Here is a 15799-nt window from a genome sequence, read left to right as displayed (position 1 = left end):
CTTCACTATCTCCCAGAGTTTGCTCATATTCATGTCCATTGAGTCAGTGATACCATCCAACTATCTTATCCTCTGTCGCCCCCTTCACCCCCTGCCCTCAATCTTTCCCAGCATCAGGGTCTTTTCCAATGAGCCAGCTCTTTGCATCAGGTGGCCAAAGTATCAGAGCTTCAATGTCAGCCCTTCCAATGAATATTCAGGGTTGATTTCCTTTAGGATTGACTGGTTTGATCTCCTTGCAGTCCAAAGGACTCTCAAGAGTCTTCTCCAGCATCAGTTTTTCGGTGTTCAGCCTTCTTTGTGGTCCAACTCTCACATCCTAAGCTGTCTAGATTTGTCAAAGCTTTCCTTCCAAGGAGCAAGTGTCTTAATTTCATGGCTGCAGTCAACATTGGCAGTGATTTTGGAGCCCAAGAAAACCGAATCTGTCACTGCTTCTACTTTTCCCTCTTCTATTTGTCAGGAAGTGAAGGGACTGGATGCCATGATCTTAGTTTTTTGAATGTTGAGTTTTAAGCCAGCTTTTTCACTTTCCTCTTTCACCCTCATCCAGAGGCTCTTTAGTTCCTCTTCACTCTCTGTCATTAGAGTGGTATCACCTGCGTATCTGAGGTTGTTGATATTTCTCCCAGCAGTCTTGATTCCAGCTTGTGCTGCATCCGGCCTGGCATTTCACATGATGTACTCTGCATAAAAGTTAAATAAACAGGGTGATCGTATACAACCTTGTCTTACTCCTTTCCCAATTTTGAACCAGTCCGTTGTTCCCTGTAAGGTTCTAATTGTTGCTTCTTGACCCGCATACAGGTTTCTCAGAAGACAGGTAAAGTGGTCTGGTATTTCCATCTCTTTAAGAATTTTCCACATTTTATTGTGATCTACACAGTCAAAGGCTTTAACATAGTCAATGAAGCAGATTTTTGTTTTTTAATTCTCTCGCTTTCTCTGTGATCCAATGAATTCTGGCAATTTGAGCTCTGGTTCCTCTGCCTTTTCTAAACCCAGGTCTTACATCTGGAAGTTCTCGGTTCACGTATTGCTGAAGGCTAGCTTAAAGGATTTTGAGCATAACCTTATAGCATGCGAAATGAGCACAAGTATAATGTAGTTTGAACATTCTTTGACATTGCCATTCTTTGGGATTGAAATGAAGACTGACTTTTTCCAGTCCTGTGACCACTGCTGAGTTTTCAAAATTTGCTGACATTGAATGCAGCACTTTAGCAACATCATCTTTTAGGATTTTAAATAGCTAAGCTGGAATTCCATCACCTCCACTAGCTTTGTTTGCAGTAATGCTTCCTAAGGCCCACTTGACTTTACACTTCAGGACGTCTGGCTCTAGGCGAGTGACCACACCATCGTGGTTACCTGGCTCATTATGACTTTTTTTGCATAGTTCTGTGTATTCTTGCTATCTCTCCTTAATCTGTTCTGCTTCTGTTAGGTCCTTACTGTTTCTGTCCTTTATCATGCCCATCCTTGTATGATTTGTTCCCTTAATATCTCCAATTTTCTTGAAGAGATCTCTAGCTTTTCCATTCTTTTATTTTTCCTCTACTTCTTTGCATTGTTCATTGAAGAAGGACTTCTTATCTCTCCTTGCTAGTCTCTGGAACTCTGCATTCAGTTGGGTATATCTTTCCCTTTCTCCCTTGATTTTTGCTTTTCTTTTTTCCTCAGCTTTGTGTAAAGCCTCTTCAAACCACCACTTTTCCTTCTTGCATTTCTTTTTCTTTGGGATGGTTTTGGTCACCACCTCCTGTGCAGTGTTACAAACCACCATCCGTAGTTCTTCAGGCACTCGGTCAACCAGATCTAATCCCTTGAATTTATTCGGCACCTCCAGTATAATCATAAAAGATTTGATTTAGGTCATACCTGAATTGCCTAGTGGTTTTCTCTACTTTCTTCAATTTAAACCTGAATTTTTCAATAAGGAGCTATGATCTGAGCCATAGTGAGCAGCAGGTCTTGTTTTTGCTGACTGTATAGAGCCTCTCCATCTTTGGCTGCAAAGAATATAATCAGTGTGATTTTGGTGTTGATCATTTGGTGATGTTCACGTGTAGAATTGTCGTTTGTGTTATTGGAAAAGGGTGTTTGCTGTGACCAGAGCATTTTCTTGGAAAAACTCTATTGACCTTTGCCCTGCTTCATTTTGTACTCCAAGACCAAACTTGCTTGTTATTTGGGATATCTCTTGACTTTCTCCTTTTGCATTCTAATCCCCTATGATGCAAAGGACATCTTTTTTTTGGTAATAGTTCTAGAAGGCCTTATAGGTCTTCATACAACTGTTCAACTTCAGCTTCTTCAGCATCAGTGGTTGGCGCATAGACTTGGATTACTGTGATGTTGGATGGTGTGCCTTAGAAACGAACCGAGATTATTCTGTTGTTTTGACATTGTACCCAAACAGTGCATTTTGGACTCTTTTGTTGACTCTGAAGGCGGCTCCATTTCTTGTCAGGGATTCTTGCCCACAGGAGTAGATAAATGATCATTTAAATTAAATTTGCCCATTGCCATCCATTTAAGTTCACTGATTCCTAAGATGTCGATGTTCACTCTTGCCTTCTCCTGCTTGATTGCGTCCAATTTACCTTGATTTGTAGACCTGACATTCCAGGTTCTCGTGCAATATTTTGCTTTACAGCATCGGACCTTACTTTTACCACGACACATCCACAGCTGAGCATTGCTTCTGCTTTGGGTCAGCCACTTCATTCTTTCTGGAGCTATTGGTAATTGCCCCGAGCTCTTCCCCCAGTAGCATATTAGACACCTTCTGACCGGAGGAGGGGGGGAGCGGGGCTCATCTTCTGGTATCGTGTCTTTTTGCCTTTTCATACTGTTCATATTCATGGGGTTCTCGCAGAAATAATACTGCAGTGGTTTTCCATTCCCTCCCTCCTCCAGTAGACCACGTTTTGTCAGAACTCTTCTCTATGGCGTGTCTGTCTTGGGTGGCCCTGCATAGCATGGCTCATAGCTTCATTGAGTTGCACAAGCCCCTTTGCCACGACAAGGCAGTGATCCATGAAGGGGGGTAGCTTTGTTAACATTTATTAAATGTGGGTTGTATGCTAGAGATTGTGTTCTGCCGCATTCACTGAAGCCTAAGATGTAAATGCTATTGTTAGCTGTCTTTCATAGCTTAGGAAATGGTGGTTCAGAGAGGTTAGGTAAGATGTTCAAAAACATATAGCTAGTATGTCCTAGAGCTGAGATTTGACCCAGTCAGGCTGGGTCTGGAGGTACCCTGCTTCATGGAATGGTTGTAGACAGTCAGGCTGGCATGTTTGTTCCATAGTCACTGAAGATCCAGGCTTCCTTCTGTCTTCCTGCTCAGTTATCCTCACACTGACACTTAACCCTGAATGGTCCAGGATGGCTTCAGGAGCGCCAGACACATTCAACTCTCAAAGGTGCATAGATCCCAGCTGAGTCAGCTCTTCAAAAGGACTGCTCTTTAGAGGCTTTTTGGCACACTTCTCCCTACGGTTTCTTGGTCAGAACCTCTTCATATGGCTATGCTTAGCTGGAAAAGAGACTTCTTTGAATAGAATCGGCTTTCTGATGCCATGTACATAAGAGGGGAGAGTGAAGATTGTGTAGGAAGCTAGAGGTCTCTGCTACTATTGGTGTTCAAGCTAATTTTGTTGTGAGAGAGACTGAAGGAAGAAGGGAAATGGGGAGTAAACAGGTGGATGAGTGAGTGGAAAACCTTGTGTCTGTGAGGTAACAGTCTGGTCTGGGGAGTCCCTTGGAGTCCCTATAATGGGCATTTATAAGTGCCTTGTGTTCCTGACTGTCCAGTGCTGGGCCCAGAGATTTCAGAGGTGGCAGGAAGCTGGGGCGGGGGCAGGGGTGCAGACTCCGAGGGGCCCCTGGGATGACTGGAACAGACACCAGTGTCCCTTCCTCACCACTGGTGTTGGTGGTGGAAGTCACTCCCTTGTGTCCGACTCTGACCCCATGGACTGTAGCCTACCAGGGATTCTCCAGGCAAGCATGTTGCAGCGGGTTGCCAGTCCCTTCTCCAGGGAATCTTCCCGACCCAGGGATTGAACCCAGGTCTCCTGCACTGCAGGCAGATTCTTTACCATCTGAGCCACGGGGAAACCTTCTCAGTGGTAACCCCTAAATGACAATGAAGCTCAAGGAGAGATACTTCCTGGGCAGCCTTGGTGTACCCCCGCTTGGCACGGGATGCTCAAGATGGAGGAAGGAATAAGAGATGCAGGAGCCGTCCTCAGGACATGGGATGGGGAGGGAGGTCAAGCAAGAGAGAGTGTGGTCCCTGCAGCACGTGGGGGACAGAGGAAGTGGCCTGCGAGGTGCCCAGGGCGCTGTGGAGGTCCCGTGTTCCCTCCCACTCACCCCGGGTAGATCCTAACCTCCTCTCTCCCCAGGCTGGTGAAGTCAAGGCTTCTTAGTACTTGTGCAGTTCTGTCTCCTATTGAGACTATTTGGTGTGTGGGGTGATGCCCTTTGCTTTTTTAAACCAAGGGCAGTTTTGTGGAGTTTGTGTGTCTCTTTGCCCTGCTTTTTCCTCACCTGATATTTGCTTGTTCACTGCAGTCTTGCTGAGCCTCCGCCCTGGGCCTGGGGTACTGTACTAACCTGACTTCCACTCCCGAACCTGCTGGGTAGGGGTAGGAACCAAGAGATGCAGCCCCAGAGGGTGGTTGAGATCTTGGCCAAGGAGGAGCCTGGGGTTCAGGGCCCTGGGGAAGTAGCAGGATGTTCAGGATACCCCAGTTGGAGAGATGAAGAGAGGGATGCAGGGGGGTGGCCTTCAACCACCCACCACCCAGGAGAGCTGCCCCAGGAAGGTGAGAGGGAAGGGAAGGGAAGATGTGGGGGAGGGCAGGAAATGCAGCGCTGGAGGATGGGGGAGGGGCAGGACCTGGTTCCCAGCAGGTGCTCCATAAATGTGTGGACCAGAGACCAAGTGATCCTCATGCCAGAGGCAGCAGCAGGAAGCATCGTGTATTACTTTAATTTCCCAAATCTGAATAAGGGACCAACACCCCTGATAGATCTTAAATAGCGCGTCTCACTCCCACCCCATCAGAGGCTGCCAGTGTCCAGGGGCTGTTCGGAACCACCCGGAGGCGAGTCTCACCCCCTGCCCTGTGCTCGGGGACACCCTCCCTACACGGGGGCTGAGCATCACTGGGAAGAGACCACAGACCCATGACGGAGGGGAGCAGAGCCCCCTCCTCTGTACACAGCACTGGTGATAAACCCCCAAAGGTGGCTAAAGGAAGAAGTGATCAATGTGATGTGTTCATGCTCAGAACACTTTATTTTAACCTAAGGAATTCAGATGTGCATTTATTCCGCTGTCTTTTGAGGTGGAATCAAAGACTTCTCATTGCAGAAGGCTCTACAATTAGTGTTCTTTCCTGTGTGATGCGTTGTCTAGGAGTGAGAATTAGACTCATGGAAGCCGAGTCCTTCCTAAGGTAGAAGCCCCACCACTTATAGCTTCCTCTCCCACACGAGCCTGCGTGGCCGTGTTTCAGCATCCCTCCTATACTGGCTCCAAGGCAGCCAACTCAGTTCTCCTAGAAAGAATGTTTTCTTTTTCCATCCATATTGAATCGTTTAAATCAATGTGTATACATTCTGATTAAATCACCTAATTACAGATACATGTTCACCTGGTTCGCATAGGTTTGGGAACACGGGACCTGTGTTCCTGACAGGGACCCGCTTGCTGACACGGGGCCCGGGATGCCGGCCACATGTGCTCGGTGGGGTCTCCTTTTCCAGAAGGACTGGGAGTGTCGGCTAATCCAGGCTAGGTCAGTGGAGGGAACTTGAGAGAGCTTTTCCCACGGTATAGTCATCTCTGTTTATGGAGAAGGAGGCTGTGACTGTGACATAGAGACCCAGCTCCCAGGGGAGGTGGTGGTGTTTACTTGCTCAATCATGTCTGACTCTGTGACTTCATGGACCAAAGCCCACCAGTCTCCTCTGTCCTTGGGATTTCCCAGGCAAGAATACTGGAGTGGGTTGCCATTTCTTTCTCCAGGGGATGTTCCTGACCCAGGGATTGAGCCCACATCTCCTGCTTGGCAGGCAGATTCTTTCCCAGTTGAGCCACCTGGGAGGCCCCAGGGGAGGTGTGTATTGAGGGATTTATGGCAAGGCGTTGGTGGCAGTGGTGTGGGGCTGGCGGCACAGGTCTGGCCCACCCATGGGGCAGGCAGTCAGGAAGGGCCGGAACTCCCGTGCCTGGACCCAAGCTGGCGTCCACAGGCAGAGTTCCCTCTTCACCAGGGAGCCCCAGCCCTGCTCTGCAGGTCCTTCCACCGATTGGACCAGGCCCACCTGGGCCATCTAGGACTATCACCCGCTTATGGACATTGACCTACAAAACGCCTCCACCATGGCACCTAGATGAGTGACTGATGAAGAACTGGGGACGGGGCCTCGCCAGGTGACCTCCACCAACTGGTGGTCAGAGAAGGTTGTGAACGGACAGGGTGGCGTTCGAGTTCATGCCATGACTGGATTTAGAGCTCCACTGCTTAATCGTGGCATGATTTTGCATCTTCTGAACTGATGTATGCTCCAGAGACCAGCCAGGTGGGCTTCCAGGGAGGATCAGTCTAGATATGCCCGTGCTTTTTCACATGTGCCTGGAGCTGTACTGCCAGCTGACCACGGCATCTCCACCCAGGCTCTGAGTGGATGCCAGAGCTCTGCCCTGAATCTGGCTCTCACACACGGTGTCCGTATGAGCTCTCCAGAGAACATCCTCTTAGCCCTGAGCTGTTGGGCAAAGGATAAATACCTGCATTTGTAACCTTGTGCTGTGCTAAGCTGCCTCAGTCATGTCTGACTCTTTGTGACCCCAGGAACTGTAGCCCACCAGGCTCCTCTGTCCATGGAATTTCCCAGGCAAGAATACTGGAGTAGGTTGCCATTTCCTTGGATCTTCCCAACCCAGAGATCAAAACTGTGTCTCTTATATCTCCTGCATTAGCAGGTGGGTTCTTTACCACCAGCGCCACCAGGGAAGCCCAGGTGCAACCTTGGTAAAGACCAAATCATCATCACCAGAGTTCACCCACTCAGCACACCCCAAGGCCAAGGGTTGGAGTGAAGGATGGGCCTCCTTCTCCAGCCTGGGATCTTCCTGGAGGAGGACAGGGGTCTGCCTGGGACCACAAGGTTTAAGTCAGTGGTGCCCCTGGCTCATGTGGGGAGACTTCGTGGGCTGTCACTGGGATGAGCCAGGCCCCAGCCGGGGAGACTTGCCCCCACCCCCTTGGACGCTCAAACAGGGCCATCAAAAACAGGACACAAACGGTTTCCCTTGGACACTCAAACAGGAGGGTCCAGAGATGTTAGTATGACTTGAGCCTGCAACCCGGGTGTGCAGTGGACGTGCACGCACAGAGGGGTTCGGCAGAGCTTTGTCGCTGAGTTTCCCTGAACATAAGTGTCTTGGAAATTGGTGGAAATTGACGCACCTTGTTTCATTCAGAACTTGACCAAGAATCACTCATTTCAGGAAGAGCTCCCCCATGGTGTCATCTCTGTGGGTGTGTGAGTGACCAGCACGGACCCCAGTCTCTCTGTGTTTGTAGTTGATGTTGTTGTCATGGCAACTGTTTTGTGTAGCCGCCTTCACCACATCACCTGATGTGCTCCTGTTGAACACTTGTGTGTTGAATGGATGTTATTGGATTAAAACTTCCCTTCTTCCTCCTGGATGTTACAGCCGGGTGTCACATCAATTTTTAAAAAGTATGCATGTTGGTGGACTGGAGTAAGGGAAATGAGACCGAATTCTTGTTGTAAAGAGGGTGTAGCATCTGAGCTTGTGGACCTGAGTTAGGAGCAGGATGGCTGTGCCTGAGGGAGGCAGTGTGGGCAGTTCAGTGTGAGGATCACAGTGCACAGAATCTGGGGAGGGGACCCCGCAGACTTGCTGACCTTGTGGGGCTTGTCTGGAGTTTGGTGGGGACCCCAGGTTTGAGGTCATGGTGGGAGCGGGGGGTCATGTTTCAGAAACATGACCAGCCTGCTTGCTGCCATGGGGCATCAAGGAAGCTGGGGGCTGGCAGAGGCTGGTGGCCTGGGGATGGAGAGACAGATGGACATATGAGGTATCGGCTCTAGAACCCAGTGGACTTGGAGACCCTTGGGGAATGGGAATGTGGAGCCAGAGGAGCAGAGGGTGGCCCTGGGGTCTGGGGTGAGTGTAGGAGTGACAGTGGGCACCAGCCTCTGAGTTACGGATGCTGGACAATGGGGACATGTGAGGAGGTGGGGTTGGGGTTCCTGGGTTGTGAGATGCCGTGATGGGGGGCCAACAGCCAGCACCTCGCTGGATAAACCCTCAGTGGGCTGATAATTCATTCTCACAAGGTAACTGCAAGGACAGAGGGGGCTAAGGTCTGGGAGTCTATTGTTCTCAGCGTGGATGAGCTGCACCCCTCAGAGCCTGCAGCCTGGCTCTGGTCTGTCCATGGCCTCGTCTTCATGTTACCTCCTGGAGAGGGCTCCCCTCCCTGATTCTTGCTCCCCAGCCCATCCATGTGTCCCTGGTGGTCCCGTCGCCCGGACAGCATCTGTGGGAACAGAGGAGCTGTCTTCTCAATCACAGCTCTTGAGCCACACATCTAGTTCAGGAGTCATGGTGACGATGGAGTGAGACACCCCCTCCCCCCCTACTCCCCTCTGCTGGGGAACCCCGTCCCTGGCAGGGACACCAAGATCCTCCTTGGTGACTCAAGGCTGGTTGGTGAAGCAGGATGGTATTCCCAGGGAGGAGCTCCCAAAATAGCCGGCATCCCTGGGGGCGGAGAGCTGTCTGTCTGCCACTAAGGCTTTCCTCTCCAGGAAGGCGTTCTGCCTTGCTTAGGGAGATTGCGGCTCAGTTCCTGTCTGATGATGTTGTTGTTCAATCACTCGGTCGTGTCTGACTCTTTGCAACCCCATGGACTTCAGCATGCCAGGCTTCCCTGTCCTTCACTATCTCCCAGAGTTTGCTCAAACTCACATCCATTGATGCCATCCAACCATCTTCATCCTCTGTTGCCCCCTTCTCCTCTCGCCCTCAATCTTTCCCAGCATCAGGGTCTTTTCCAATGAGTCAGCTCTTTGCATCAGGTGGCCAAAGTATTGGAGGTTCAGCATCAGTCCTTCCAATGAATATTCAGGGTTGATTTCCTTTAGGATGGAATGGACTGGTTTGATCTCCTTGCTGTCCAAGGGACTCTCAAGGAGGGGTGTGCAAAGGACAATTCAGACATGGCCACTGACATAGACAGGCCTGGAGTGCCAGGCACCTGGTTGGTGCTTTTTGGGCCATTTCTCTTACCACACAGCAACCCCAACAGGTGCCTATTGTCAGTCCATCTTAGGAGAGGAAACGGGCTCAGAGAGAGGAACTGGCCTGTGCCCATAGACTGTGTGAGCCAACTCATGGAGATGAGTGTGCTTGGAAAGAGTCTGACTGTGCGCTGAGCCTCCCTGAGGGATACACCAGCTGCCGGATGCTCCTTGGGTGGCCAGCCAGGGCCATTTGTCCACCACTGGGCTCAGAGGTGAGGTTTGGACCTGCTGTCCTCAGGTCGCCTTCCCGCCACACCTGGTGCTCCCGAGAATGCAGCCACTCCCCTCCAGTGTGTATGGGAGGCAGATGGGGGTCACGGGGTCTCAGGACAAGGAGGGGATTCCTGGGGCTCCGCTCACTCAGGAGCCTGGTCCCATGGGTGAGGCAGGTGGAGTGTCCACGCGGGAGCGAGGCCACTGGGAGGTGTGGGCCGTGGGGATGGTGAGGAACCAAGGGCCCCCTCAGCCTGGCTGCTGCTCTGCGGAGCTGGGGGTGGGGTAGGGGTGCTGATGGATCTGAGGAGCCAGCTCTCCCATGTCTTCAAGGGAAGCTGATGTTTTTAAGAGTAAAAACTCCAATTTGATTAACATTTGTTTCATATTCACATTCTAAAAAGTGTCATGGGGGCAGCGATGAGGCTGCTGGATGGATTTGGACCACGGTCATCTGATGGGGGTGGTGACCAGGCTGTCCTCCCTCATCTCAGGTGGGCTCAGGGAGTGGGGAGCTTGCATATGACTTCTGAGGCTCTGGAGCCCTGATCCTGCGCTGGGGAAGGCTCCAGGCTGGACCTGGCTGAGGGCAGCAAGGGGGAGGCGGCTCTGGCCTTGGTTGCACGGTGACCTGGGAGACAGGGCCAGCGTCATGGCCAGCTGTGCACGCGTGTACTAGGTTAGGTGCAGCTGTGCTGCAGTGGAAACCCCCAGATCTTGGGGGCTTTACCTAGAAAAGGCTTATTTCTTGCAGGAGAAGTCTGCTGTGTCTGGGTGACCCTCCAGGGCAGCCAACCTCATGCACAGGCCAGCCTGACCACTCCATGTGGAGGCTCTGCCACCTTGCCATCTTGCCCACAGCCCCCTGAAGGGAGGCGGGAGCTCCCTCTCCTTGGGGACCACCCAAGGATGGGGCGGGAGGATAGGCAGGTGCCTCTCTTTTCTCCTGGTTTCTTTTCTTGGTGTCGCTCCCACGCCCACGCAGTGCTGTAACTGGCTGCCACGCTGTGCTTTCTCAGAGGGGAGAGTCAGAAATAGACTGTGGCTTCCCCAGTTCCAGGCGGCACCTGTTCATCACCCACAGCAGCAGCTTCTGAATCAGGAGGGAGCGGACAGCGTGGGCAGAGCTGGGGAATCCCTCAGAGTGCTGACCCTGCCCACCCCTCCCGAGGCTCCTCCCCTGCCCTCCCGAGGCTCCGCCCCTCCCCTCCTGGGGCCCCGCCCCCTCTCCCCCAAAGCGCAGCCAGCCTGGGGCTATGTCTTCGCTGGTCCCCAGAGAACCCTCTGCGACTGAGGCCCCAGGGATGTTTTAGCAGCACCCCTCCAGGGCCACACCAAGAACGTGTCACACGGAGGGAGCCCATGGTTTGCTGCTTTGTTCAGGCCACGCATGTTTGTCGGTGCCAGGCTCTGGGGTCTACACGAGGAATAACACCTGCTTACAAGTTTGTTTCTCTGAGCCCCGCCGATCTCATCTGTAAAATGGGCATAATCACGTTGTCTGTCCTTGACATTAAGGTCGTAGTCACTCCTGCTTTGGGAAGCCCCATCCCCACATGGAGAGTGGAGCCGAGTCTCAGGTAGTAAATGAATGGAATATTGTGTTTAATATGTATTTAGTCCAATGTGTATGATGTAATTTGGAGTTTGCAGTGTTCTTACTCTGGAGCCAATATCTCCCCTTGTCTGGAACACTTCACTGGCCTGTGACCATTTGTGGGCCTGGCTCCCAGAGGTTCCTGTCTGATGGAGATCCTTCCCCCCACCCCACCCCAGCAGCTCCACATCTCCTGTGGGCAGGTTCTGCCCTGTCCTTCCTTGGACTGCAGTCCAGGAGAGTCCGGAGGTGCTTCCAAAGACAGATCCTCTCCACCCCGCCCTGCCTGCTTCACACCCTTCAGCACATTTGGGGCTCCAGAGATCCAGACTGCAGGCTGGGTGGGCCCTGACCCCTGCCCCATAGGTGCACACACACCTTCACTCAGTCCAGTAACACTTAGGAGACCTTCTCTTCTCAGGACGTGTGCTCCTCCACTCTCTCCAGGCTCAGCAATCCCCACTTACCCTTCTGATCTTGACTCAACATCAGCTTCCCAGGCCTCGTGTGAGTCCAGGTTGGCCCACCTACCCCCTAGGCTATCATGATGCTGTAGGTTCCTCCTCCTAGTGCTGGTCACTATGGAAATGCAAGGTGGTTTGTGTGATAACTTCAGACTGATGCTGAAGCTCCAGTACTTTGGCCACTTGATGCAAAAAATTGACTCATTAGAAAAGACCCTGATGCTGGGAAACATTGAAGGCAGGAGAAGGGGACAACAAAGGATGAGATGGTTGGATGGCATCACCGACTCAATGGACCTGAGTTTGAGCAAGCTCTGGGAGTTTGTGGTGGACAGGGAAGCCTGGTGTGCAACAGTCCATGGGGTTGCAGAGTCAGCAACTGAACTGACTGACTGACTTGAGTGATAACAGACTGAATGTCTGTCCCCTCTAGAGCCTGTGTTCCCCGAGGGCAGGGCTGGGTCTAACTTCTTCCGGCCACATCCCAGGACTGGGCGTGTCCTCTGCGCTCACTAAACCTCTGACACAAGAGGCCTGGTGAACCCAAGTTAGTTCTCAGGCTCCTGAGCTGGGGTGTCAGGTACAGGCAGGTGTGAGTCCAAATGGGGACCCTCGACCTGCAGTACCACCCTTCCCTGTGATTGGGGTCCCCCAGGGAGCGGCTCTGGCTGCAGTCCAGCTGTGGGCTCCTGGGCTCCCTCTGGGTACAGGGGCAGGTTGCTGACAACCCAGCAGTCACATGTTGTTCACAGCTGGTGGACTGCCCCTTCTGGGCCATTCGGAGGTGCTTTGGGGGCCTGCTGTGGCCCTCACCCTGGCAGGCCTGCCTTTACCTCTAGAGCCAGCAGCGGAGATTATGGTGGTGAGATATCCACACCTTTCTGAGACGTGCAAGTTGGATGAAATGCCTCTCTGGGAACTCAGTCCATGATCAGCTGACAACCCACAGGTTGGGTTCTCTCCAGACATTTCTTGAGAAATCTCTGTCCCAAGCAAGCTTGGTATAACAAGTGTATTTGTGCATTTTCTCATTCAGTTCTCTCACCTGTGTGAAGATTTATTATTAGTCCTCGTTTTAGAAGAGAACACAGGGCTCCAGCAAGAAAAAGCCCTCCACGGGGGCAAAGTGAGTAGAGTTTTGGGGTACTTTTCATGCTTGAGGAGATGTATGGTCTCCATCCTCAGCTGTCCCTGTGGGTATCGTAGCTGGTCAGCTGGCAGCCCCTAAGGAATAGGCTCTGCACCTCGTGTGGATTCTCCTCAACACTGCCCAAAGTTTCCTGTTCCAGGAAGTCCTCCTTGATCACTGCCCCCACGGCTGTCTCCAAGCTCAGCACCAGAACAGTTAGGAGACACTGTCTAGAAATGTGAGCTTCTCAAGGCTGGTTCCTTCTTTTCTGCTATCTCTTAGGAAATGGACCTCCCCTGCCCCTGCCCCTTCCCTCATCCATCACGTCCCCACCCCTGTTTTCTCTTCTCCATGCCATTGCCCGCTCACTGGGATGATTGCTCACTTGCTGTTTGTCTGCCTTCCTCTTTAGACTTGAGTTTTCTAAGGGCAGGACCACTGTGTCCTGGGGCTTGGGACAGTGGCTGCTGCAGAGCAGGTACCCCCACCCCACCCGTCACTTAGTGAATGAATAAATAGCATCTGCGGGGAGGGGGGGGGGTTGACCAGGCTGAGGGAGCCCCACCCAAACAGCTTGGTTTGGTGCCTGCTGCTTGCCAGGGAGCGGGAGGCCCTGGCCCCTGGGTGCCAGCCAGGAGTTGTCTGAGGGCACGCTCAAGTCTCAGCAGACATGCAGACAAGATGTTAAGCAACCACCCACCAGCCAGCAGACACACAAAGCCCGCCTAGGAGCCGATAGCACAGTGTCGCCTTGAGTGTGGAAGGAGGAGCAGCTGAGCCCCCGGGGGCCTGGGCTTTGTGCTGGGACAGGGGTTATAAATAGGATTATGGCCCCGCATTGTGGGCATTCAGAGGCTCCGCCTGTCACCTCCCTGCAGTGGCAGAAGGATCCGGAAGTGGGGACGTTTCTGGCTCTGCCCCAGGGATAACATTATTGGAGTTACAGAAATAATTGGAGCTTGGCATTAATGTTGACTGGTTATGCCTCCCTCTCCTGACAAGCCTTTTATTTATTTATGTATTTCTTCTTTTTGGCTACGTCCTCCAACTCCCTCGATGAGAAGCCATTTAAAAGGAAATGATAATTTGTCCTCCTATCTCACCAAGCGGACTAGCAGAGCAGGCGGTGGGCGGGCGGCTGTGGGCGTGGCCGGCGCGCGCGCTCAGCCCAGGAGATTCCCAGCCAGGATTGGATGCGCTTCTTCCCTACGCGCCTGGGCTCCGCGCCCGCTAGAGGCAGGAGCTTCCCCATCGCCTCCCTGCAGGAAGGGTCGGGTGAGGCCGGACCGCGGCTAGAGCAGAACCCGGCGAGTGCCAGTGTTCGGGTCGCTGGGAGCTTGGGACACAGAAGCTGGAGACGCGGCTGCCCCCCCCTCCCTGCGCCCCCGGACAGGGGACCATCTCCTGGCTGGATCTCGGACCTGCACCTAGGGAGCCGTCCAGCCTGCCGGGCTGGCAGCAGATCTGGACATGAGGAGCTGCTTGTCCGGAGCGGGAGCGGGAGCGCAGGCTGCCCTAGCCGCCCGGTGACAGAGGGCCACCTCCCTCCCGCGCGGGGGTCGGACTCGATTTGCCAGCAGGAGGCTGCCTCCGACGGAGGTCCCCCCACCTCCTCCCTCCTCCCGTTTTTTGGGAGGCGATCTTCAGGGGGTGCGCCAGACACCCCGTACCCTCACAGACCCTGGATGCAATTCGCCGGCAGCCACCATGGTGCAAAATGTAATTCTAGTGTTTTTCCGCAGACGACTGAGCCAAAGACCCGCGGTGGAGGAACTGGAGAGAAGAAACATCTTGAAACGTGAGTAGTGTCGGCCCCCTGGGGCTTCCCTCACGTGTGCTCCAAGGCTGCTGCGGGAACCTGGCTCTGCAGGCTGACTGAGCCCTCCTGTGTTCCCCTCGCCCTGAGCCACTGTTGGCAACTCTGAAAGCAAGCCCCCGGGAAAGTTGAAACAGCCAGCAACATCCCGTTGAAAATTAAAAAGGAAAAAGCTCTCCTGGCATCATTTAAAATGTCCCTACTTCGGGGTTATGTCATGAGTCAGCTCTCTAGATGGAAGAGAAATGATGTCCTTTGGCAGGCTGGGTTTCAAGCAGGTGTCGCTGGAAATTTGGGACTAGGGCTCCTCATGGTCACGGACATCACAGGCAGGTGTGGACAGAGTATGAAACCTACCAGGGAAGGGCTCAGCCCTCTGTAGTTCCCTCTGGGGGGAGTAAAGTACCAGCTCAAAGGAACAGAAAAGCCTAGGAAGTTGCCTGTGGCTTAGAACTCTGCAATTTTAGATCCTTCCCTCCTTCACATCCTTTGGGTTTTCCCAGGTAGAGCTGTGGTTCCAACATGTGTTGAGCACCAGCATGCAGGAAGAGCCTCCTTGGTGCAGAGGACACTGCTCCATCTCATTAAAGGCATTGAGGATTTGGGTGGTAGAACCCTTTCAAAGGTGTTTCCCAGATACTTCTGTCGTATCTGGTCAACAGACTTAGTTTGCGAGGTATTTTCTATAGCATGTCTTCTAAGGGCCTGGATTTTTAAAATGTTTTTCTCTCTTTAGGAGGGAGCACTGCAGACATTCTCTGAATTTGGTTTTTCATTCCATGAATGCCTTTTTTACAAAGTTAAGACAGTCCCATGGCTGACCTACTGTCCAAAAGTAGAAGGCAGAACCTCTGGTCTGAGTGTTGAGTCCTAACTGACTCTTTCCTCTTTCTTGACTTCAGCACCTTTATTAACTGCCTGGAAGACTCCCCCTTTTAAGGACTGTTGGAAATATTTAAACCTTAAGATTATGAATTTTTTGTTTTAGGGACTTCCCTGGTGGTCCAGTGGTTAGTACTCCAGGCTTCCCCTGCTGGGGGCACAGGTTCAATCCCTGGTCAGGGAGCTAAAATCCTGCATGTTGAGCAGTGCAGCAAAAAAAAAAAAAAAAGTGTTATTTTTAAACTTGATATGGTGACTACTATTCTATATTACATCAACTAAGCCGTATCTGAGAATTTCAAGAACATCTTTTCATGGATAGCTTGCTTAAT

At 52.2% G+C, this 15799-nt stretch overlaps 1 protein-coding gene across 4 annotated transcripts in view; it reads left to right on the top strand.

Annotated features, from left to right (window-relative positions):
- The window catches only part of PHACTR3 (phosphatase and actin regulator 3), a 203409-nt gene that overhangs the window by 179186 nt on the left and 8424 nt on the right, over positions 1-15799 (top strand). For all 4 annotated transcript variants that reach the window (XM_043480277.1, XM_043480276.1, XM_043480275.1 and 1 more), the window contains one exon: positions 14512-14567. In XM_043480277.1, the coding sequence (XP_043336212.1) occupies positions 14512-14567 (56 nt within the window). The remainder of the gene's footprint in view (positions 1-14511; positions 14568-15799) is intronic.

The sequence above is a fragment of the Cervus canadensis genome, chromosome 10, assembly GCF_019320065.1.
Source record: "Cervus canadensis isolate Bull #8, Minnesota chromosome 10, ASM1932006v1, whole genome shotgun sequence".
Lineage (NCBI taxonomy): Eukaryota > Metazoa > Chordata > Mammalia > Artiodactyla > Cervidae > Cervus > Cervus canadensis.
The sequence above is the reverse complement of the archived record's forward strand: the minus strand, read 5'-3'. Positions and strand labels throughout refer to the sequence as shown.